Source organism: Oreochromis aureus, linkage group 20, assembly GCF_013358895.1.
Source record: "Oreochromis aureus strain Israel breed Guangdong linkage group 20, ZZ_aureus, whole genome shotgun sequence".
NCBI lineage: Eukaryota > Metazoa > Chordata > Actinopteri > Cichliformes > Cichlidae > Oreochromis > Oreochromis aureus.
In genome coordinates, this window is record NC_052961.1 from 7,927,901 (window position 1) to 7,952,687 (window position 24,787).

Consider the following 24,787-nt stretch of genomic DNA (forward strand, 5'->3'; position numbering starts at 1 on the left):
ACAATGTAAAAGTAATGAATACGTCACTTTTAAAGCATTAGAATCAGTTGGCAACATCTTTAGAACACAATGTAACAATGCAACCTAGAGAACCAATGGGGTCAGATCCGACCCCATGGGTTCTCTAGGGTTAAAAAAATGTTACCAGGCATTTTGATAAACAGCTGGTGAGCAAATCAAGTACAATCAGCAAACACCACTTTTTGTTTCCCTAACAATCCTTCATCGAGTAACAGAGTGACCTCATCTGTGCTCAGTTAAAGTAAATCAGAGTTATTTTACCAGCAAACTAAGAAAAACTGCCTCACGTCAGATACACAGTTATTATAACCTGAGAGTAACCAGCAGGGGCACAGCAGAAATGTAGGTTGGCAAAAATGCTAATACTGCTTTGCACTAAATCTCAAGATCTAAAAAGAAAAATAAAATTTGGATGTTTAGCCCAGTTACTACAAATTAGAAACATGGCTGCCAAATATATTGCAAACAGGCAAATGCTTATTCATTTACTCAAGAAACTAATCTCCAGTACTGTCTGAAAAGTCATTTGCAAGAAACCTGCTTTAAACAGCTTAGACACAACAAATATTTATCCTTGTGTTGATTGGATTATCTCATTACTGGGTGAATTTTCCAGCGGCTCATTTATAAAGTCGTGTTATAGACTCTGTATTTGAGTGTGAGCTGGTGCAATCATTACCATTATCTGATGTCCGACTCTAAGAACTGGCAAAGGAGGAACGCGAGAAAAAGAGGTAAGGTTTAGTACTTTATTTTTGTTGAAAGGAGGGCAATGAGCAAAGTTTTTTAAAGAAGTAGAGTGAAATGGAGAATTAAACTGAAATGAAGTTATGGTTAAATGCTAAATTTAGTGTTTTTGTGAATTATTTTTGCAGTGAGACACTGTTCTGTACAGTCCCTTAAGAGTGTTAAGTTTTAAATAATACATTTACCAGTAAATTAATGTTAGCTGCTGTCAAGGACTGAAGGAAATCAGTTTAATTGCATTGTTCAGTTATGGTGCATTTAAAGAACCGAAACATACAAAAAACATTAAATGATCCTTTTAGGGGGTGAGCCTGGTAACTTCTGTTTGTATATATGGAAATGAGAAGTATTATCACTTGATTTAAAGTCAGACTTTTTTTTTCCTGTGTCAGAATGCTCAGCTGTTCCTTAAAAACTACAAACTATTTTCATACAGAGTGTGAAGCTTATTCTTCCTTTTAATCCCCAAATTCTTACTAAGACAGCCGATGTACGACTGGAAATACTCTCCAAGAAATACGCTATCTAGCCTTGTTTTTGATTTGGTGGTCACTCTTGTGTATTCTTGACCAATTTTTTAAAGGTTAGAGATCTGAAAGCCACTGACAGGCTGAACAAGTATAGAGAGGGAGACTAAGACGTTATCATTTTTGGTCTTTTCATTGAAAACTGTAAACAATAAAATAAGAAAAATAGAGAAAATCACTAGCTTGACCATCATGGCCTCAGCTTAAGGAAAACTTGTAAGGCGTGTGCCACTTTAAGTAACACTGAAGAACATTGATGAACATTTAAAAATTCAAAAAAATATTTAAACAAGCTGTAAGGAAAAATATGGATTATATGCATGAACAAGTATATTTGGTTTCTCTAATTTTGTTTAGGTGGCAAACATTCGATTGGATCTGTAACCACAGGTATGACTCCTGTGTGTGTGTGTGTGTGTGTGTGTGTGTGTGTGTGTGTGTGTGTGTGTGTACATATAATAAATATACATATTAATACTTGGTACATGTGTGTAAATATGAATGCCTGAAAGGGCAAAGTGAGTGACAGAGAGAGTGTGGGAACAGCGTCAGAACAGGGTTGACCCTGGAGTTTGTTTTCCCTCAGCGGGAGAATTTTCTGGGTCTAAAAGCAGGAAGCGCGAGCTGATGTGACGCCGTCCTCTCCTCCTCTATCGGAGCCAGCTCCTCTGCTGACCCCCACTTCTTCTTGGAGTGGAACAACGATGCCAACTTCCTGTTCTTGTTCCGCTCCCTGGCCTGAGTTACTTGAAACTCTGAAAGAATAAGTAACAAAATTCATTAATGAGTGAAAGAACCACAGTGTTCTATACAGTGTCCAATGTTACACTAATAGTAACTGATACATAGTAACAATGCAGGTGAAACTTTGTAGTGAAACCAAGGTTTGATGATTTCTGAGTCAATCAAATCCTTTTTTTATTGCCATTAATGGGCACAAACTGTAGAGAGGTGTTTCAGAAGGGGACATGGCATAAAAAAAAGTTCAACATTTGGGAAAACAGTCCTCTCCTCTGTCTTCTCGAGTTTAGATAAGGAAATAAACACCAGTGTGGTGTAGCTTAGCTTATCATAAACACAGAACACTGCTGTTCCCTCCTACACCAGATAGTTATGCAAAGCTACAGTAACTGTCCACTTCACAGTTGGTGTGCAGACAGAGTGACATTCCTCTGTTCAAAAACAGAAGAGGATAAAATAAATCTGCATATTTCTATGGATGTTTTCCAACAGCCTTTTCAAATTTGGATTTGGGTCCAAGTTTAAGTTCCGCTGTCCAAAAATTCCTTGTTCAATCCTTCATCCTTCAGTGCACATTGCCTGGACGTGGGTTAGACAGTTAGGCACATTTTTGAGTCCAAAATATTACAGATTTACTAACCAATCAAACCTGATCGCTTCCTCTGTATTGAATACTGTCTTCAGTGTAGCTGCCCTACAAGCCTGGATGAGGAGCAAGTGTTGTTTTTCCTTTTAGCAAAAGGAAAATGACTCAGGACGGGGTTACTGAATGTCACAGAGGAGTGACAGGGGATTCATAGTTTCTAGTAGTGTCAGTGTCCATAAATATGCGGTTACATCAATTGTTATTTAAAACAAATGAAACCTGTTGTGTTACTACAGTTAGTGGAATAAATTAGAATATAGTAGAATATATAAATATTATTAAAGAAAAGTGATATACAAGTATTTAGATAGGCAGGGTTATTAGACCTAATTTCTACATGTTTTCCAAAATGTTGAGCTACTCCTAAAAAATTATTTTTACTTATTTATTTCAACTTAAATTGTGGTTAGAGCTGCTTAAATCAAACACACTGTCCCAGTAACTTGTGATAGACCAAGGATTCCTTTTCAAAACCAAAAGTTGTAGTAGTAATGGTTTCTTATTCATTTTGTGTATTTTGGAGATCTTTTTCTTTTTGTCCTGTTGTCGACTTATAACCGTGTTTTAATGTCACTGAAAACTGAGCTTTTAAAAAACTGCTTATGTGTGGACAAGGAGTTAAGTGTCAAATGTGTGAACCTTTGTCTAATTTGTTTTACTTCATGCGCTTAGTGTGTATTGCTGTAAGAAAAGAACATGAACATCAGCATATACGGCTGTATTTTCAGATTTTCCTTTGTTCTTCTATGTGCCATGTTTGTTTGTGTAATAACTATCCCTCCTAGGCTGCTGATTGGCCAACTCCTCTTGCTTTTTGTGCTTTCTTCTGGATGCAGATATTTTTTGAAACACTCCTCATGTGAACAGGAAAGTTTCTTTAAAAGGATATTTTAAATAATTCATCCCCCACCTTGATTTTTAACATGCATCCTGCAGCATCCTGCAGCGGCAAACTCTTGCTATGCAGGGTGTCTCTGAAGAAATTATGATCACTGTTTGTAATGGTAAAGCTGCTGTGATGGGCTGATACAGACATACACTGCAGCGTGAAACGATCAACCCAACCTGACTGTCATTCCCTGTTTGCAGATGTGGGTATTAGAGGGCCGACGCAATGCAGTTGTTGCTCTGCAGAAAGCAGAAAACGTCTGTCATCTAAGCAGACTACATATATCAGGCAAGTCTGATATGTAGGAATATAATGCAGCTGAATATCTATTTATTATTATTGATTCTATTTTGTGCAGCTGATGTTGTTGATTTCATATTAAATATTGAAGTTAGATGACACAGTTGGCAAAATAGCACTGAATGGACGGGTGATTTCACTATTTGTATTGTTTCGTTTTACTTGATCACCAGTGTCTGAAAAGAAAAACATAAGACTGAGAATAATGCACATATTCCCCTATATTTTTTCACACCATACACATTTGTCTGGATGTAGCCAAAGTATATTAATCCTATTTTCAAAGGCGCTAACACCAAATAAAGAATTTAAACAAAATACAAAACCACGGCAGGGATGGTCATCAAATAGTTTTAGCAGCAAAACTAGAAGAGTCATTCACTCACGTAGCTCACAGTCTTCATCTGGACCTTCTGCTTCTTTGATGTTCAGATAATGGCAGGCAAGATGACCACTGTAGTCCCGCAAGTTTTCTTTAGCCCCTGGTAAGACAAAAAATAAATGACTGAAAGCAGAGACTAAGCAGCAGATAAGCCTAAGCAGATACTTCACTGACATCTTACACCAAAAGCTTTAAGGAATGACACATAATCTAAAGGTAAACAAATCTACCTACATGAGGTAACCAGCTGTTATTCTTTAAATTACTCGCAAGATTCTTTTTCAGTGGCGAAAACTTGCAAAGCATTTTTGTGGCACTATCTCTGCAACCAGTAGGTTAAATAAAACCACTTTTTACCGTATGTCCCTACGAGCAGGTCAAGAATGTGCCGATGCCCATGTAACGCTGCGATGTGTAAAGGTGTGTATCCCTGCAGAGAAAAATAAGTATAAAACAAAATGAAAACATGCACGTACATGTGTATTCTGAAGGTAATTTCTTGGTGAGGCCGCGTGGTATGCAAACACGCCAACAACAGTCACTCCACCGACACATAAAAAGAGTTTAGAATTTACATTTTGACTTTGTGTGTAGTTGAGGGGAATAACTATGGCAAAGTGCTGGAAGGCTTAAGTACCTACCCCCTAGAGTTTCCCAGGCCCAAGGACAGCCAATGAAAACAGCATGGAAAAGAATATACAAATTAGCAAAGGTTATGGAAACACCAGATAATGATAAAAACATAATTGCATGGTAATTCGCTGAAAATTGCATAGTTGTAGAGTTGTGCATGCTGGCACATTGACGCACTGTTTTGGGAAACAATTAAAATGACATGACATGATTTATTAGCGGAGTAGACCCGCGGCAGCCCCACAACACGTGCTCCGGTAATACATTTGTACAGCTGGATCTTCACAGAGATCTTTTAGGAGCATTACATCACAGCAGAAGAGGCCAGCAGCGAGGCGGTTGTTCTTTCAAGACATATAATTTACTGTACATTACCCATCCATGCCCGGGAAAAGCCTGGTTACTCACGTGCTGCAAGAAAGAACAACGCCATGATAAAAAATCAGTGAATGTGATGTCACACTAAAGCATAACTGAAATAAAATTTACAAGGGCACTGCTGTGGTTTCAGTTCACCCACGATGGAGACACTGCTTATAAAAACAGCTGTAATTTATTCTTTATCTCTGGTGGTAAGCCTGAATTATGAAGCATTCAGGCTAAACTAGCCAAAGAGCCATTCATTAAAGTGCAATTTATAGTTTTGTGGGCAATATAGTTGCATTTATACTTGTTTGCTGATAGATCTGCATTAGTCTGCCTTAAGTCTTCTACCTTTTACATTATCATTAAAGAAGTATGTATATACTAATATAGTACTTAAATGTTTTGGATTGCTGAATCAAATGACAGGGTTTCATGCTTTTCTATGCATACGAGTGCTCCAACTGTGACTCATGTAATGTTGTCTATGTTACATATAAATAGGACTAAGATAAGACATGCATACTGGGAAGTGAAAGTTAGAATATGTAGGGATTATTTTTATTTGGATAAATTTTTTAGGACTTAACAAATGCATAATGTGAAGCATGAAATCGTTAGGAGTGCCCTTTTAAAGTTATTGTCTAAAATTAAGAAAAAAAAAATGCACTCACTGATTTAATGTTGACATCGCCACCGGCATTAACCACCAGTGTGGCCATTTCCTCATTGCCATGTTTGGCAGCCCAGTGCAGAGCTGTCTGTTTGGAATAGGGAAAGATTTGTTAGTCCTAAAAATATGATCAGATAATATTCGGCATTATTACAAGTGGTCCACAGTAAGCTGGGCTTCTTATTGGCTATCTGAGTTCAGAGGACCAGCTGTGCACGGGGGAGGGCTTTGGAGAGATGGTAAGAAGGAGGGATGGAGGGATGGTTTCCTGCCATCTAACGAAGCCTAATTACAAAACAACACAGCCCTGTGCCCACAGTTGGGGGGCCCAGCCGCCTGTCACCAGGGGGAAGATTGATGATGTTAGTGTGACCCGCAGAGGGGAGACCCACCCAGACATCACCGCACTACTGTCAGCACACGTCAAGGAGGGAAACAAGAGCCCCCATGATAGAAGTCTGAGAGATACACAGAGAGGTCCTCATGCAAAAATATGTTCATAGGTGTGAAAATAATACGCATATGTACACGCAGCACATGCAAACCATATCGACCTGTCTGACTAGCACTGTGATCTCCTCTGTTTTTCCTACACTTTAAGCTGCATAATTGTGGGCTATCAACAGGTGAAAGCAGTGTAGGTGCAGATGTCAGCTAAGTAACCACATCCATCCCTTCAACAATTTGACCCTTAACAGAGCAAATCAAACAGTAACCATTTCAGAATTACATATTAACTGCGGGCAGATGAAAACCCCGTAACCTCTTTACTTCGGTTAACTGAACAGCTTCACGGGGGATCAAATGAAATGAAAAAAAAACCTCTTTTATCATAATGATTTTATGAGTTTAACTGGTCAAACGATCTCACAGCTACTATTCACTGCTACAACATAACATAAAAAATGCTGACGCTATTTAATAAAACCACGTGGCTGCACAAAATCAGCAGATGATTTTTTTAAAAGGCTTTCTTCTCTTTCTCTCAAATTACCATTATATCTACCAGTACACTACAAAGCTAAATATCTATATGTTCTTTAAAATAAATATGTGACAGTCTTTGAATGCCTCAGATCTTTAAAAAAACTTGCAGCTGTTTAAAAATGTGTACAATATATATACATATGTGTGTAATATGTATAAAAATTCATTCTTTTGGACAAATTCAGTGGATATATTAGTGTTTCGTCTTTTTTTCTGTCATACACCATTAGTAATAAATCCTCATATTATGTTCATTTTTACACTGAATATTTCAAAAATGTTATATAAGTCAAATTTGTCAGCATTGATATATGCGTATTGTGTAACTTGTGTAATTAATCTGTATGGGAAACAGAATCATCTGTACCCATGAGACTAGTAAAAAACTGTCTTATTAATGCTGTCAACACCTTTTTTTAATGTAGTGGATGTTATAAATGTTGGGACCAGATAAAGTTTCTCAGAGGATTGGATGGTCAACCTGTGACTTAAATATCAAGAGAAACTGACACTACCTCAGTGCTTGAAATTTTGTCCAGAACTCCTAATGCTCATAGCAAAACAAGTTGGTTCAACAGCTGGCAACAGAAAAATCTATCTTATCCACTGAAGGCAAAGAGGAAGCCATATGTAGCTCCATCTCTCTGCGTCGCTCGTCTGCGAGACAGATTGTGATAGATGCTGTCTGGCTGGAGTATCTCCATCTCTTTTGTCTGTCCCCTGTCACAGTTTAAGACAGATTGGCCAAGGGGCTCTTTGACAGGCGGCTCAGCGGGTTTCTCAGTGGGCAGGAGTGATGGACGAGGCTGAACAGGATGCTGCGTCTTTCCCTCCTGCACCTCTCGTTTCTGTTCCTGCACACTGAGGTAACCCCCCACCTGTCTGCTCACTCAGGGACGGCTCTGTCCCCACCACGTGCTCTCCAGTGAGGGAAGTGGTGGCTAAAGAGGACATCGACAGGGGACACAAAGGCCTTGTGTGCCTGACACTTCCCTGGATGTGGAGGAAGATAGAGAGGAGTGATGGGCTAATGATGTACTTACAAACTGTGTGGCAGGGGAAGTCCATCACGGCAGGAACGGAGGCCCGCGTAATGAGGAGAACAGGAAGAGAGAAAGGCCATTAGACTCTGGAGTGAGAAGTGCTGCATTCAGGTGAGATGACCTGTGTTAAGCCTTCACTTTTAGGTCACTGTTTGAAGAGCATATCTATAAATCTACCTTATCCTCACAAACATTTTGTCAGAACAGGAAACACTTAAGTCCTCCCAGCACTGAAGGGTAATCCCTTCAGTGCTGCTCAAACGTGTGATTTGCAGCCTGCTATGTGGTACACTTGGCTAAACTTCTGTTAAGTAAAATCAAGCCAGCAAAAGATCAAATATAATAATTCCCAGTGTTAAAGACACCAGCAGTCGTGTGACTTTTTGATTGTCGGTATCACTGTGCATTATCTCTGGAAATGCTTCTACCACTGCAGAGCAGGGAAAGGCTGAAGGCTAAAGAGGAACATCAAAGAGGCCTGAGGGGGAATTAGCACCTTCCCAGGGACACAACCAGCATTGTTCTACAATTAATCCCAGCCTCCTCTATTACTTTCAGATTATCTTTAAGTGGGTGAACTCTTTGTGGGGCATTAAGACTCTCCTTAATCCCCCCCTCCCTCCCCATCTCCCTAAACTTCAATGGCGGCCGTGCTATCTTGTCCGGGTAGAGATGGCAAAGGCTTAAGGCTACTCTTAGAAGGTGGTCTGCCATGGCCACAGGACAGTGTGAGAACTGTGACACAGGGGAGGGACAACAAACAGGAGCTCAAAATCTCTTAAGCGCACAGGGAGACAAATAAAAGGATTTGGGTTGTCAGGGGGGCACAGGAGCTAAAAAGCTATCTTTCATAATCCTTTTGATAGTGGACCTTTGAAATGCGTGATCTGGATGTTTTAACACAGGGTTCTCAGAATACTATTAAGGGGAAAAAAATTGCAGCAGGATGAGCTTGTAAACGTTACAAAAGCGAAAGACAAATCTGAGTACAAGTCATTGGAGATCCATTGAGAATTTTCCCAAAAGGCGTTGGAAATGAACTTCTAATTTCTACAGGCTGCAGATAGAAGTATGACGTGTGAAACTTACACCCTGGAAAAGGTGGGCACGGTCACAGCCGGGGGCCATCGTGTGTCAAAAAGAGAACGTGAGAAGCATCAGGTCAGAAAGAGTCATGGAACGATAAACAACAACGAACACAAAGTAGATATAATACTGCAACATGCTACGTATAGGGTATCAAATACTCACTGAAGTGAAATCCTGGTTCGACCACCCCCCAAAAGATAGAACAAGAACACAAGTATTAGTGAAAACAAATATTAATTATTATTCCAGCAATTTGAAACAGATTTTTTTTCTTTTTGTTTACTCATCTTTTTTTGTTTCAGTCATTATTTATTTATGTCTTTAATACTAGAATAACCATTGAATTCTGACAGGGACAGAAACACAAGCAAGGAAGCAATCAGATTTTATCCTTACTCAAGTACTTCCTGGAACTACAGAACCAGCAGTTTTAAAGCCCCTTTTGCTCACTGCTGTAATTTTCCAGCAGATGTGACTGTGAAGATTAAAAAGACAAGACCAAGAATAGTTTTTTAAAAACTCCTGATGCTGTTATCTATATTAATGCTGTGTGACTGATTGTTTCAGTAAACATAATAAATAATAAATAGACTGTAAATAAGACATTCTAATGTTTGAGGGTTATGTATTTATTCTTTAAGTACCAAAGGTGAGACAAATTTCCTCTAAAGCTCTTGCACTGTGATGACCAACTGTTAGCTGGAACATGAATCAGGAGGTCAGGGTGTGGATTGTCAGGAGACTCTTTAAGTACCGCTAAAGTCTGTCAGGTGATGCTGCTATAAAGTAATACCTGCAAGGTGAAAACTCCTGAAAACTACAATTTTAATATAACACTTCAGTCGCATAGGGCTAGAGACCAGTTGGCAAACCCCTGACAATGTCGGATCAAGAGGGAAAAATGTGTATTCCACCCGACTGGTTGGTGAGTAGTTGCTGGCTGTGACATGCTGGCTGAGCATATCACCAAAAACCTTCTTGTGTTTGCTTTGGTCACTACCAGACTGCTTCTTTGCATAAACCCACCAACTACCAACTGAAGTGTCCCTTCAGAGTAGAAATTCTGCCCTGCTGCACTTTTCAAAAAGCACAACTTTTGCAGCACCGTATACCTCTTTGCAACTGATTTTACCTAGCAACAGCCAGCAACCTCAGCAAAACTGTAATGAAATATAAATTTTTCCAGAACAACGGGTGTTCACTGACCCACCGCTAAGCCTAATATTTATTTTAATTATAGTTTAATAATGAGTAATCAGTGTTATCTGCTTCAGTAAGAACAAATCATTTAAGTTTATTACATCTCTTGTACCCTTTTTGACAAATGTCGACACTGAATATATATGTAAAAGATTACATAATACAGAATTTCTAGCATAACTTAATTTATTCAACTTTACAAAAGTCATTTTTAAAAATCTGTCACGTTTTCACGGTGTGATGGGATGCATCATACCTTCGTGGCGCACTTGGTTTGTAGTGATGTTTAGCTGTGTGGCATGTGGCTTAGGTAACATCTACAATTACCACCATATTCCAAGATTTCCATGTAAAACGGATCTTCTTTCCATGTTGCATTGTGAGAAGACAAATTTTATTACTTCACCTGTCATAATTTAGCAGGTTAATTAACATGTGTATCTTTGTTTATACTTTTGATTGTGGGAAGTGTTATTAATTTATCAGAGATGATTTTTTCATGGGTTTCTTCATGGATTACCTTCTTAACAAGTTGACAGTCTAGCGAGGCCTCATTAAAATTTACCTTGTGCCCACTTTGTTATACTATATTTGTCCTTCACCAGTGTTACCCAATTCCAAAACAGTTTTCAATAATAGTTTTACCATTTTTTCCTTTTCTAAATAAGTCTGGAAAATGAGTTATGTGTTAAAGGGAAACTTCCTGATTGTTTGGCTGCTTGTGTTTCTTGCCCCATCAAATCCAGTGATAATAGTAAAGTGTCCAATTTGTACTAAACTGGATTTATCCTTTAAGCACTGAGGCAGAGGCCGGCACTACCTTCTTGTTTGCCAGAGAGCGGTCCTGTCTGAGCAGCTGAGAGAGGTCAGGGACTCGAGCACCGGCAGCAGAATAGATCCACTCCTTCTCTAAAGGATCCAGCTAGGACACACACACACAAACACACACATCCTGTTATGGGCTCCTTTGATAGTGCTGAGGCCACAAACCTCTAATCCATTTCCTACATGCTACTGAGTCACAGCCAGCTGACACATTGTGGGAGACGCCCATGATGACGCCGGTTTCAACAGTTTGGATTTTTACTTCTGTTGTTTGTTTAGTGAAACCACAGGGAGAGTGAATGTGTATTTACAAGACCAAATCCACGATTGACACATGTGAATGAGACAAAAAGGAAACTTGAGCCGCTCTACTCCTGAAATGTTTCACTTATATCTCTTCATTAATAATAAAGGGTTAGAAAAAAGAGCTGAGAAGCACTTACAGCGACAGAAGCAGAGCCCATACTGCCCGTACCCTCCTCGTCTTGCTCCGACTCGGACTGAAACACAAAGTCAGAAGAGTGTTACTCAGAGGTGACAAAAAGCTGAGCTCTGATAAAAGTTAACTACTGTTTCAGTCATAACACTCCCACAACATGATTTGAGATCACAGGACACACACTTTTTCACACACTAGTCACACTGCTGTGATGTTTTCCAGCCGGGGAGATGTGACCAAAGGGTGTGAGACAGATAGATAGGTAATGAGACAGCGAGACAGAGGTGACGCATTCACACATAAGGGGTAATGAATAACAATCCAATTAACAATTAACCCAAAAAACAACTCGCCTGCAGTCAGGCCATATGTTTTTGTCACCATTTTAGTGTAAAGAGGTCAAGAAGAAAACTTCTTAAATAATGAAAGCGGTGTATAAAAGTGTCATAGTGGTTGATTTATGTGTGAGAGGATTGTTCTCAGCTCACACAGAGACATCATGTTAGAACACTCGGCCCTTTCACGTCTGTGGCACAAACTGCACATGTCACTCTGCGAACACGAAAAGTGGAGGGATGATATTTATCCAGCCTGCTCCACTCTGGCACACATGCGTTTTTAGCTATTTTTGCTGGCGACCAGTAATAACAGACGGAGAAAACAAAATACCATTGTTGGGTATGTATTCAAGGGAAAGACAGAAGAGGATGAAAGAATCTGAATTTCAGCAAAGACTATTTCAGCACTGTTTTAAGCCATGTAAGCATTATTTTCACTGTCAAAATGATGGTTTTTGTTTTAATATTCATCTCACCTTTAAAATTATTCTCAAGAGGTCCAGGTGGCATCTCTAAAAGTGACCATTTGTCCAAAATCTAAATATTTATTGAAGTGCCACAGTTAAACAGGCCACCGAGTCAACAGACACTCAAGCAACTTTGAGGATGTACTTAAAGACAGAAATGCTTTGAGCGAAAACTTCCCATTATTACATGGTTACAGTGGTATGTTTACCATCTTAGCATGTCAGTGTTCTTCAAAGGATTCCTGAAGTTATTGTTAAATAAATATCTTCACATAGTTGAGGAAAGATATTTCACTTAAAACAAATGTGCCTCCACAAATGTTAACCTCATCATGGGAGTAAGAGGAAAAAGCCAACTGATTACCAAAATTAGCTGGAGTGTGAAAGCAAAGCTGCTAATTTCTACATTCTTACCCTCACCTATTGCCACAGGCTGAGGGTAGTGACCCAAATAATATGCAAGCAGAAAAAATGAGCTTCCTTCGAAGAGTGTCCGGGCTTTGCTTAAAAACAGGGTGAGGAACCAGTCATGGCAAAGCCACTACAGCAGCCAGATGACATGGATTGATGGATGAATGGGCTTGTCGCTAATCTCACTGTAAACCCAAACGTTGAAAGTACTTAAATAAACTGAGGCTACGTCCACACTAATGCGTTTTCGTTTGAAAACGCATCGTTTTCTCTCCGTTTTGGCCTCCCGTCCAGATGGCGTTTTCCTCAAGGAAAAACGCAGCGTTTTGAAAACGCTCTCGAAAACGCATACATTTCGAAACGGAGCTGTCCCGTCGCAGTGTGGACACTTGAAAACGCAGACTTTCTAAAACGATGACGTATTTTAGTCATGTGATGCCATCATGTGACCAATTAAACAAAGATAGCGGAGTGCATTATACAGCAGTTGTTTTGTTTGCTCTCAATTTTGACAGCCCTAAAAAAGATTAATATCAGTTTGTACAAGCTCCAGATAGCTTTTCTTCAAATTCTTTAATGCTCACTCGCATTAAAGAATTGGAAAGGCATTTAACATGATTTTGAATTCTAGCATTAGCCCAGTTTGTTTTAATTTTTTGGTTTCCTTTCTTGTTTCTCCTGACTTACAGCTTCTTCAACATCTTTTGTCCACTATATCTACTATCTCATCCCAAAAGTGAAAAATAAATATTGAGTTTTGATAAACCTAAAAAGTGACTCTGTTGTACTAATTCCTATTAAGTTTCGTCAACTTATTCACATGGGAGACATAAATGAAAACTTTAAGTTCTAGTTCCCAAAAGGTTGATTCTGTTTATCTGGACGTAGCGTTTTCGGTGGGAGAAACGTTTCGTCACTCATCAAAATGACTTCTTCAGTCTCAGGTGACTGCAGGTTTCTCCAATCTTATAAACAGCACATTGCACAAAAACTGAAACTTGACTGAAACTAGCACCACTGAATGAACAATGGGCTGTGAGTTAGTTCCTTGATCATTAATATGCAAATTCTCATGACCACTGATCAAGGCCCATTGATCACTGATTAAGTTCCACTTACTAAATATTTCTGAATTTAATTATTATAACGTTTTTTTTTTTTAACTTTTGTCAGTTCTGATAAGCTTCAACTTTTAAGTTCATAAACTTAAAAAACTTCAAACTATTTTTTTTGTTCTACTAACTTGTTCAGGTCTACAGTGCTGAACATAAGCATCGGGAATGATTTCAAGACTACATTCATGTCTAAATCTAAAAATATATATTTCTTTTTAGAAATTATATTTTATTAATTTCGATCCAAAAGTTTGTGTCAGTTGTTCTGATAGATGTAAGCTGTTTTTACACATTCACTTTTTACCATTTCTGGAGAATCAACATTTTCCACAAGTGTCCTTTCTCACATGATTCACACAGCAGGGAATGTCTTCAGACACATTTGCACTACTAGAAAATACTCCTTTAAGTTTAGGCGAGGGAGGTGCATTGACACATTATTACCAGCAATTTGGCATCTCACAGATTTTGTACCAGAGAACTGATGGGTTAAAGAGAGGCTAATATCAAATGTGACTGCTTCAACATTTGCATACTTCAGTCAGGTGACATCTAGAAAAGCTCAGGGCTGCAGTACATGTGCGAATATGAGCTTACAGGTATGTCAGTCTGGATCATTGTCGTACAATGACTATGTCATTCACAGTGTGACTAACAAAAATGGCATTTAGCCTTTAAATTCTTGGTGTGATTGCATATAGAGTCAAAATTAAGTCTTCATTAGAACTGTATCCAGCACATCACCTTTGCCTCCCCTTCCACTATTCCCAGCAGGAATAACTCTCTGTATTTTATTTTATATAAGAACATTCAAAGATAAACACTTTTGATAAAGACCCACGTGTTTTCACCCCAAAATAAACTTTTCGGTACTCTCTGAAGCATAAACTAATGGAAACTACCATTTCTTAAAAACTTTATCGATTTATTTTTATCTCTCCAATGCACATGTCAGCACTGATAAATCAGCTTTTTCAGTTGAGCTCTAATTGTAATCCATTGTGACCAACATGAGTTTAGCAGATCTGCCCTACGGAGAACCACATGACACACTAAAACCTCTTGATGTGGAGCCACTCCTGCCTTAGCGCTTCTTGAGAAGCGGGCCAAATTTCGACAGGTCTGAGAACAGATTATAAGGTAGCACAGACATTTGGGTAATGTCTGTGGGAAGAAAATCAGATTGGACATCAACTTTACACCCAGCAACTTTGTGGCGCAGCGCCATGATGTTAATTTTTTTAGTGGATAAGACAACAAAGCGATGATGGTTTCCTCCCAAATGCTTCTGGGAACTGTGATAATCTAAGTATCTTTTTCTGTTCTAATCCAAGAACCAAATATAACAGTTGGCAGATGGTCTCTGTAACATGAAACAACTGTCAACACTATAATAGGTGTACTTATATCAAAGTTTGTAGTGGCTACCACCATAAATAAACAACATAAGCTCACTCTATTTATCTAGACAGAGCGTCCAGCATCAACTTTCTAGGATTTCCTTACCTGGATGATTGAGCATGCATCAAGACACTTTAAATAAACACACCTAATCTGCTTCAAGTCCTACATTAACACACTCGCGCATCAACACATTTCATCTATGTGTTGTGCAGGCCATCGAAAGTCCCTGGGATGAATCCCCATGTCTTTAATGGACACATGATTATTATCTTTCTAATGAGGTTCAACATGTTGCTGCTTACCATGATAAGAGGGCTTAGTTTAAATGCAGATTCTCCCCCGACTGGTTCCCCTCCCTCTCACATTTAACATAGTGCAGGTTACAAATCCAGTTAATTTACTTGGCACCACCTGGTGGGTGAAAGGAGTCAGTGTTCCCCATTTCCTCTGTAGTCTTTTCATTCCTCTGACAAAATATGGTGAAAGAAGCTAAATGTTGAGAATGAACCTGCAGTGAATGTCATTCTGAAAGGCCTGCAGCTTTTATCAAAAGGGTGTTACAATTATTTTAAGATCTTCAGATACAAAAGGTCTCAAATTAACCAGATACCTAAAACTGTATATAACAACTAATGCACAGACATAAGCCTCTCCAGCAGTATTAGTTCCAGTCTAAACTCTTTTTCACACAATTACAGACTCTGGTTTCTACCTGGTGTAAAATTCTTGTGACAAAATTCTTTTGCAAGTTATTACAAAAGAACTTTTTCATTTTCTATTTTGAATTCTTCACTGCCAACAATTCTCTTACAGTCTGGATTCCTGCATGTGTTGTTTACATGGCACAGGTTCAATATTAACCATAAACGGGCAACTTTTTGATATTACAACTGAAGCAATCTTACAAGGTGTTTTTTAAAAGAAATGCAGACTTGCAAACGTGCCCAGCTTTTTTAAATGTGTTTCTGGCAATTATTTTGATTTTCTTTTTACACTGCACCTCAGTTTTCCTGGAAACGTGACCGTCCAGCACACACGTCTCTGCTAGTGAGTGGTGGTGCATTTTGCAGGTGTGTGAAAGGCACCGATGGTACTGTTCTGTGCCAGGAAATACCAGAACAAACACTGCCTCTCAGTTAAACAAACTGTCACCTTTGACCCAGAATCTCTTTCCAGCTCATCCTCTGCGTTGCTTTGCTCTGGGGCTTCATGGATCTGGATGGCAGGAGGTGGCCGTGGAGAGTGGTGCACAGGGTCTGCTCCTTTTCGCTGGTCCTACAGGAGCACAGATATAGTGTCTGATAAACTTTGTGTGATCCTAATTTGTGAGCTGAGTGTTTACATGCCAAACATTCAGCTGTGTCGAGTGTTGGTTAACAGCCAGAATTAGCATTTTGCTTGCTTTTTAGCGTCCTTCACCATCTGGTGTGGGCAGATAATGTTTACTTCAGTGCCTGCTCAGACTAATCATGTGTGAAAATACTAAAAGCAGCATAGCATAAATGTAATTTTATTGCATGAACAATATGGTTGGATGATGACTATAAAGTTATGGAGTATAATGTTTGTTGACAGTTGCTTGTATGCATTAACCTCCTAGGACCTGCCGTCCACATATGTGGACATCACATTTTGGGTTATTTAGACCAAAATACTTAATTTTGCTCTTCAAGGGTCTGATATCCATTTACGAGGACATTATACTGCTACTGTTCTATCAAAATTTTAAACGAATATCCTCATATGTGGCTCTGATTTTTCATAAAAACAAAAATAAGGTAAAAAAAAAAATTCTGGTAATTCTTTGTTTTTACATTTATCGGGCCCCAATATGCCCAAATATCAAAGAGAAATTAAAAATGCATGCCGTGGAAGAGTTCGGGTCTTAGGAGGTTAAACAACTATGCCCTTTATGCAAAGACAGAAGGCCTTGGACATTGCTTATTCTTAGATTTGCCAAAACAAAAAAGCTTTTTATTCTCTCACACAGCTGCTCTGTCAGTGAATGCTGACACTTGCTAAGATTAGAGGGGGAAACAACCCGAAGCACTCGAACAGCAACGCCCTTGTTTAGAAATAAGTGTGTCACTAACATAAAGAGTAGCCACAGAGTACTGAGGCGAGAACAAATTCAGCGATTTACACTTTAGCACCCAGTGTTGTAGCCTAACCACGCCCTGTCTGTCCCACAGTTTTTCTGGCTTTCGCAATGAGCAAAGAATAGTGTGCTGATTTCAAATTCACCTCTGCTGTGGCGTCAGCCTCTCCACATGACATTGGCTCATCTTGTTCCTCCTTCTCACGAGGAGTAGATGTCGGGGCGTCTGTCACTTCCCACTGCACTGTGGATGTCGTTCTGGCCGGACTCGTGTGCCTCTGTCGGTCTCCATCTGGCCTGAGACTCTTGGCCTCTCGCTCTTGCACCAAGTTCCTGTATTTCTTCTTGAGGATAAGATATTTCTCACCCTGTAAAAGACAGTGAAACAGTACAACATCCATGTTAAATAAAGCAGGAAACGGTATTACCACACAGTCAGTTGAATTTTAGAAGCACTTGCTGTAGCTTCTAACTAAAAACCATTAGATACATTAAAGTAATTTGTGTGTTAATCACACTCATCAGTACGCCTTTAATCATTTTGCTGGACCTCACATCTTTAATGCCCTTTGAACCCAATTATTAAACACCAAAAGCTGAGTTAGCTTCTTTGAATTGCCGCTGAGGTGATCATTCAGCTGCTTGATTAACTGATCTAATCTAATTCCTCAGTGTGAGGATTTGCTACTTTTCTCTGTTGTATCTCAGTATTGAAAATCGTTGGATTTTGGACTGTTGGGCAGATAGAAGATAAACACTTAAAGATACTAACCTCAGACACTGTTTACTGCTGAAACAGATTAATTTATAACAATCCTTAGCTACAGGCTTACTATTTAAATAAATCCTGTTGGAATTTTAAACAATTTTTTTGTTGCATCAACTGAAAAATCTTAGTCCAGGTTACACAAATCTAAGCACTGTCAAGTCTATAGATTTGATCATATCTTACGTAGGTTAGTAAAGTATATGATGCCAAGATTCTGATGGGAAAATCAATAGTACTCTCACATCTATCTACAGCTGGCATCATTAGACGAAAAGTCCATAATAATCTCTTAGCAGGCCATTGTAGTGGGGGTAAAATCACCAGTACAAATTACCATCATGAAATGCATGGCACTTAATTTCAGAAAGCCACAGAGAGCAACAAGTCCACCTTCAAATGATGCTGACACAAAATATGCTTGTTCAGTGGCAACTAAAAGTTACTCATATATCAACAGTAATTTCAACAGAAAGCTTAGCAGTGCTAACATAAGGCAGCATTAGCCTTTATCGTGTGTTGGACCCATGGTTTTTAACTGCTGTGCTGTGAGGTAAAGAAGGCCTGCTGAGGAAGCCAGCCAGGCTGATCAAACAGGATTTAAAAATGTCATGATGACAGTGCTTCTGACTTAATTAAAAAATGTTTGTAGCTAGGTACTTAATTAACATAAAAGGAACAGGAAATGGCTGTTATATGTCACATCACAAAATGCATCATGAAGCTAACTTTGCATTTCAACCTACTATTATTATTAATACTTTATCAACGTACTGCAATTTTAGCTTTACAGTTTCATTCATTCCTTCATTTCTTTAAATTATAAAGATATTATCAAGAAATGCACATTATTTACAATCACAGTGTGCCTTAGTGATCACTTTTTGATCTCTCAAAGCGGGGGGGGGTTGGGTTCAGAACAGATCTGGTCAGTACTGTACTATAAATATCTGTGTAGTTTAGAACAGACTGGGGGAGCTGCAGGAGGAGGGCTCATCTAGATTAGATCTAGTGCAGCTTTAAGTACAAAGTTAAACCCAGGACCAAATTAGTTTCTTTACAAAAAATTACAACGTGCTCTGTCAAAAGGCATGAAACTCCACAGTAGGGCATTAATTAACCTTTTATATCTATTTTGTTTAAATCTGATAAACATAAATGTAAAAACGGCACATTGCTGTTTTACAGGGATTTGCATTTTGTAACTGCATTTGCCAAAAGAAACTGTTAGAGCACCAAAATTTGTTTTTAAACGTCTTCTTTTTGCAAATTTACACAGGTTTGATATTTTGTCATTTACTGAACTTTAAAGCTGCTGATAGGTGTTTCTTTTTAAACAGTGATCAGCGAGCTAAGATAAGTCTCCAGACCTCCCTCTGTATCTTCACATTTATCACACAGATAAGCGTGCTATTCATTTCAAACTGTTTCTTCAAGAAAGAAACATCAAATCTATAACTCAGATGAGTTTACTCTGTTTATTCTTGCAGGAATTTTTAGTCTACATATGAGAACGCTTCATGGAAATAGTGTCTAGAAACACAAACTGCAGCTGTGTCCCCTGGGGGAAACCAGTGGGTACAAACGGTTCTACAAAACACAAAGATTGAACAGACTGGACAACCCCTTGTTCAGTCACAATAGTTCCGCCTTTCACAGCATGGCCTCTGTGTAAGAAGTATGACTGGAAAATCAATGAGAGCATAACTTTTCCCAGAAAAGGTAAAAATATTTGAGTAGTTTACTTACATTCTCAGATTTCACCACAGCGATTCGGTCAATGATGAGCTTGAATTCCTCTCGGTATTTGGCTGCAAAGGAAAAAATATTTGAGTTCAAAAACAGGAAACTAAACATAGTTTCTAATGTTTTTTTAACATTAAGTGGTACATGAGTGCTTCCAATACTCAAAAAGTCAAATAAGGATGGAAAAAAGGACACAAAACGCTGTTGTAGTGATGTGGATGCTGGACGTAAGACAATAAGAAGAATGTGTTTTGCGTATATAGACCTTAAGATACCCAAAGATTAGATGCACAATAGATGATATTTATTAAACAGCACAATAACGGAGCTGAATATATTTCTAGTGTTTATACTAGATGTGTTGTTTGTAAGTTGCAGTCTGCCGGTAAAGCTGTTGGGTTCTGTTACTTTATCTGAAGTAAGAAGACAAATGAGGTTTGGATGAGAACACTACTGGCAGAGCAGTTGTTTTACAATCTTCAGTTTAAAGAAAGAGAAAACACGTTCCCCTCCAGCCTGGCCAAATATGTAAACAGAATTTAACTTGTCCCTTAGGCCAAAAACTCGAGGCACTTGAAAACCTACAGTGAATCTTTCCTGTGAGAACCAAACAAAGTGACGAGCTGACAGAGCTGATCAGATAAAGCTTCCCGCCCTTTGTTTACACCAGTGAGCAGATATCAGGCTTGTGCAGAAAGTGTGATTAAAAGCTAACACTAGTCATCAGGCAGCCAGGACGGCTTCGCAAACATAAACCTTTCCAGACGTAGGTATTCCATTCACGCCAAGGTGTTTATATAAGTATGCGGCTCGGGACAATTGGAGCGTTTCCTTTTCCTCATGTGGACGGAAAGAACATTTGTAGGGAGACAGTTGCAAAGTTCGCATTCTCAACAACAGGAAATCCAAAGGAAGTGGCCACTTACATCTGCCTAAACAAAAGAATTCCTTGCATGGCACAGTGGGTAATATCGTGTATGTGCTAGTTACTTGTTAGCCAGAGGTCTGCAAAAAACAAGCAACCCACACACAAACTCACTTTCATGTACCCCCCCTTCAAACACTGCTACATTTTTACCAGCTGCCCCAGATTTGTTGTCTGATTAAAAAAAACACACAAAAACGCCCCCATTAGAGGTCTACATCCAGTCATGCATGTGGACTTAATTATGATTAAAACACTATCGCCACAATTACACGAGGAAAAGCTGCAACCGAATGCCGCGACAGACTTTAAATGTGTGGGAAGCACTTTTCTAATTGGACAGCGATGTCAGATGGCAGAGCATCAAAGCAGCTCTCTAAACCTCTGTCAACAACTGCAGTGCTGATACAGCATCTGGACAGTGCATGCTGGCAACTGCAATGCAAGGTCACCTTGGATAATCATTTGAGAAGGTTAAAACATGTTTGCATTTCCAGGCAGTCACAAAAGTAAAATCACTGCTGAACAGGGACTAGATACAGCATTACAAGCTCATTGTTTGCCTTCGTGAGACGTGCTCTTACTCTCAGCTGTTAGTTTAGTAGGCACACCTACATAAAAGAGATGTGCTGCACAGCTTTTGAAAAGATAAAATAAAAACAAATAATCCTCCTGTTAGAGAAAAGAGAAAAAATATTCATAAACCTTAACGTGCTATTAAGCTGATACGTCGTGCTGCAGCTTCATGTGGTCTGATATAACCACTAACTTCAGGTGGTTTCAAGTGACACCTTTAACTGTGTTTATGTCACCAAACCAGTTTGATGTGCACGTTTACTCCTGGTGCTGCCACTCTATGACACAGACGCCTTTTATTGTTTAGTTCTTAACTCCCTGAGCTGTTAAATCTTTGCTTTATCTGTTTACACAATACACAAAAACAGTATGAGATGTTGCTTCTGCTATTTATATACCTGCTGGTATGTATGTCAGTTAGTCACACCTACATAGAGTCTGTTTCTTTTGTCTGTGACTTTTGTCTATGGTCTAACAAAAATTAAGCCAATCATATTTGCCAAGAGATCTTCCAGAGGCCACTTTAGCAAGCCATTCTCCAGAGACCCATATGTTAAAACGCCACAATTTACTGCTGAAATAAACATGTTTACAGTCTCGAACAAAAGTGGTATTGTTATTTATAGCTAATTTTCCCCTTCATGACCACTGTACAGGGAGTGAAATCTTCTATAACGCAGCCATATGAATCTAACAAATAAGAAATCTGAAAAAAATGAATGAAAATCCATCTTTCCAAATTTCTTTTCCTTCTGCTAGAGTTGACTGTCAAGTATCTGTGTCTGTGCAGTGCTACCACACAGTCTATGGCAGCATGTTAACCAAGCCATTGTAAGGAACTGTTGGCCAATAAGTTCAAAGCTATGGGTATTTTGGGCGTGTCAACGAACATGAAGCTTAAAACTTGTAAGGTTTTGAAAGTGACTCCTTATGAATGTGCTTCTATGTAAAATTGTTTTTGCATAGGTAATTATCAATTGACTTTTCACTATGTAGCTATGCTGAGTGTAGTCAACCCTTTCAAAACTGCTCCAACTACGTCTTCATCTTCTTCATGGGTTATTGATGTCATTGGTTGAAGGTAACCCATGGCAGATAATAGTTAGTTCATCCAGTCAATAAATATACCAATTAAATTATGGACCGATTATAGTCATAACCCACAGTCTGCAAAACATGGACATGGATGCAGTGAAGCCAATGCAGAAGCATCTTTTTAATGGCCAGCAGGAGGTGGCTCATCTGGCAGCAAGTGCACTTAAGGACATGGAAAAAATAAGTATAATAAAGGGTTTGAGGCTTCATAACACGATTGCACAGTGGATGACTTCATGCTGGTTATGTCCATCTTTATATATAGGCTATCACCATACTAGACCAAATAAGGCAGTTAAAGCAAACCTTCTGTTTGCCACAGGCATGCGGTATATTTGAATGCTTAAAGGTTTGACTTTTTCAAATAATTTGTAGCTAAAATGTTACCTTTTCTCTCTACAGTTCTGATATCTTCTATGAAAGTAAGGTTCTCCGTCAGAATGTTCTTTTAGCTAAGCATATCTATGAGTACACAGAGTTACACAACTTTACTCCCAAACACTTTTTTTCTGCAGAAACCAAATAACAGAAGAATGGTGGTGTCAGCAGTGACTCAGGACATGATTGCATAAGCATCTGTAGAGTAGGTGGGTGGAGAAGAACAGGGGAAAGATTACATCTCTATGGCAAATACACTGATTCTGGGCTCAAATGGTGCATAACAGCCAAGTAATAACTAGTTATAACCACTGGTCGTTTTTATTTCTGAGGAGCCACGGGGCCTTCTTGTGACACTGCATAGTGACATGCTTTGTTGATGGGGTGGCTCGGGTCCTCTGTTTGAGTTAGAAACGTGCCCGAGGGAGGAAATGACACAATTCCTGCTGAAACTCATTGGAGGGGCTTTTTAATGTAAACCAGATGTCTCCTTTCTAACTGAACACAATGAAAACGACCCCAAAGCCGTTTGTTAAAGCAGACAAAGGGGATGTTGCGTGTTTAAAACACAAACAAACCAAAAGATAAATGTTAGTCTTATTATGAGGACTGTCATACTAACACGAGGTCAGTTGGTATTTTGCCATCCCGCTCTAATGATGCAGCACGACCTCATCTCATTTCATCTGCCCGGTTTTTTTCCGCCCAATATTTCCACTGAGTTAAATCCACGATGCAACCTCTGGTTACTTACCACGTAACTGCAAGTCACTGTGCCCAATAAAAGGCTTAAATGTCCTCAGTATATCTGCATTTTTGACTCTGCCTGAGTCGCCCCCGGCCGAGTAGAAATAATCCAGCAGCGACTCTTCGCTCACATCACTCATCTCAGCTCAGTGTTTGGAGCGTCTCTTACCGGCCAGGATGGGTTTTTTCTTAAGCGAGTAATCTAGTCTTTTAGGGGTTTTTCACTCTGCCACACCGCTCTCCTCCTGGCTAATTTGTTGTACTACATATCTAAAGTTCACTCCACCCAGACGAGCTGACCGCTGCTGCGCCTCCTCCCCCGTTAACCCTTTAAAGACACACGTCTTCATTTTCGAACTCCGCGTTTTCTGTGCCAACGGTGAAAAGGAAACATTCAGCTCCTTTTGTTGGAGTAGAAGAACTAATACTGGGCTCTAAGATACTTCATGACAAGTACAATCACTGTGCTGAAAAGCCAGTGTTTGGGACTATAATTAGGTGGATAGACGTTTTAAAAGTTAACGTATTTAATGCAAAAATAGTCCTTTTCCACTGTTAACTTTACTGATGCAGATATGTTTAAGCAGTAACTCCCTGCTGCATTTGCGTGACATGCAGCTGTTATGTGAGGACTGCAACGATTATTTCCATGACGTGCTGATTTGAGGGAAAGAAAGAATTATCGCGATGCTTTAAAAAACAGTCAAATCTGTACACTGAATCAACAACATGTTGATTTAAAGTCTGATATGTGTAGTGTAATGGTTTGTTGACTTAAACTTGCAACACGTATATTTTCATTAGGTAAAAATCTTATAACACATCCTCAAAAATAGATGATTGTAGAAGTGGTTCCCAGGGTTTTTGGCTTGTGACCTTTCACAATAAGACTTGTGTCTGCTTCAGGACCCTTAATGCTTTTCAGTTGTCTGTAACTGTTTAGTAGTAGAAACTATCCGGGATGTTTCATTTAACTAGCTCACAGAGGTCCAAAAAGATGGAAATCCATGATATGTTCAAGAAAGCTGGGATAAGAGAGGTTTTAAAGAGAAGGCTGCAGAATTTAGTTTTTTCTTTGTTTCTTCATTAATGATCTCACAATAAAAGAAGTAATATACATTATTTGCTATCTAATAATGAAAAGCATGAAGATATAAGTCAAAAGGGCCATACTCATACTATCTCCAGTTCAGGACTTTTACTTGAAATTGAGCAT

At 39.0% G+C, this 24,787-nt stretch overlaps 1 protein-coding gene across 2 annotated transcripts; it reads right to left on the bottom strand.

Moving 5' to 3' along the window:
- Positions 1-756: 756 nt before the first annotated feature.
- On the bottom strand, positions 757-24,014 carry LOC116321988 (ankyrin repeat domain-containing protein SOWAHC). Of its 2 annotated transcripts, XM_031741941.2 has the most exons (14): positions 23,579-24,013; positions 19,854-19,915; positions 17,485-17,706; positions 16,393-16,515; positions 11,510-11,566; positions 11,062-11,163; positions 9,203-9,215; positions 6,216-6,220; positions 5,924-6,010; positions 5,295-5,297; positions 4,895-4,897; positions 4,611-4,683; positions 4,258-4,353; positions 757-2,050 (listed from the first exon to the last, which is right to left on the bottom strand). In XM_031741941.2, exons 1-14 carry the CDS (start codon positions 23,709-23,711, stop codon positions 1,878-1,880), a joined length of 1,152 nt encoding a protein of 383 aa, XP_031597801.1. In that variant the 5' UTR covers positions 23,712-24,013; the 3' UTR covers positions 757-1,877. The 2 variants fall into 2 exon arrangements, with proteins under 2 accessions (XP_031597801.1, XP_039460410.1); XM_039604476.1 differs by lacking the exons at positions 6,216-6,220; positions 9,203-9,215 and having other exon boundaries at positions 11,059-11,163; positions 23,579-24,014.
- Between the last annotated feature and the right edge of the window lie 773 nt (positions 24,015-24,787).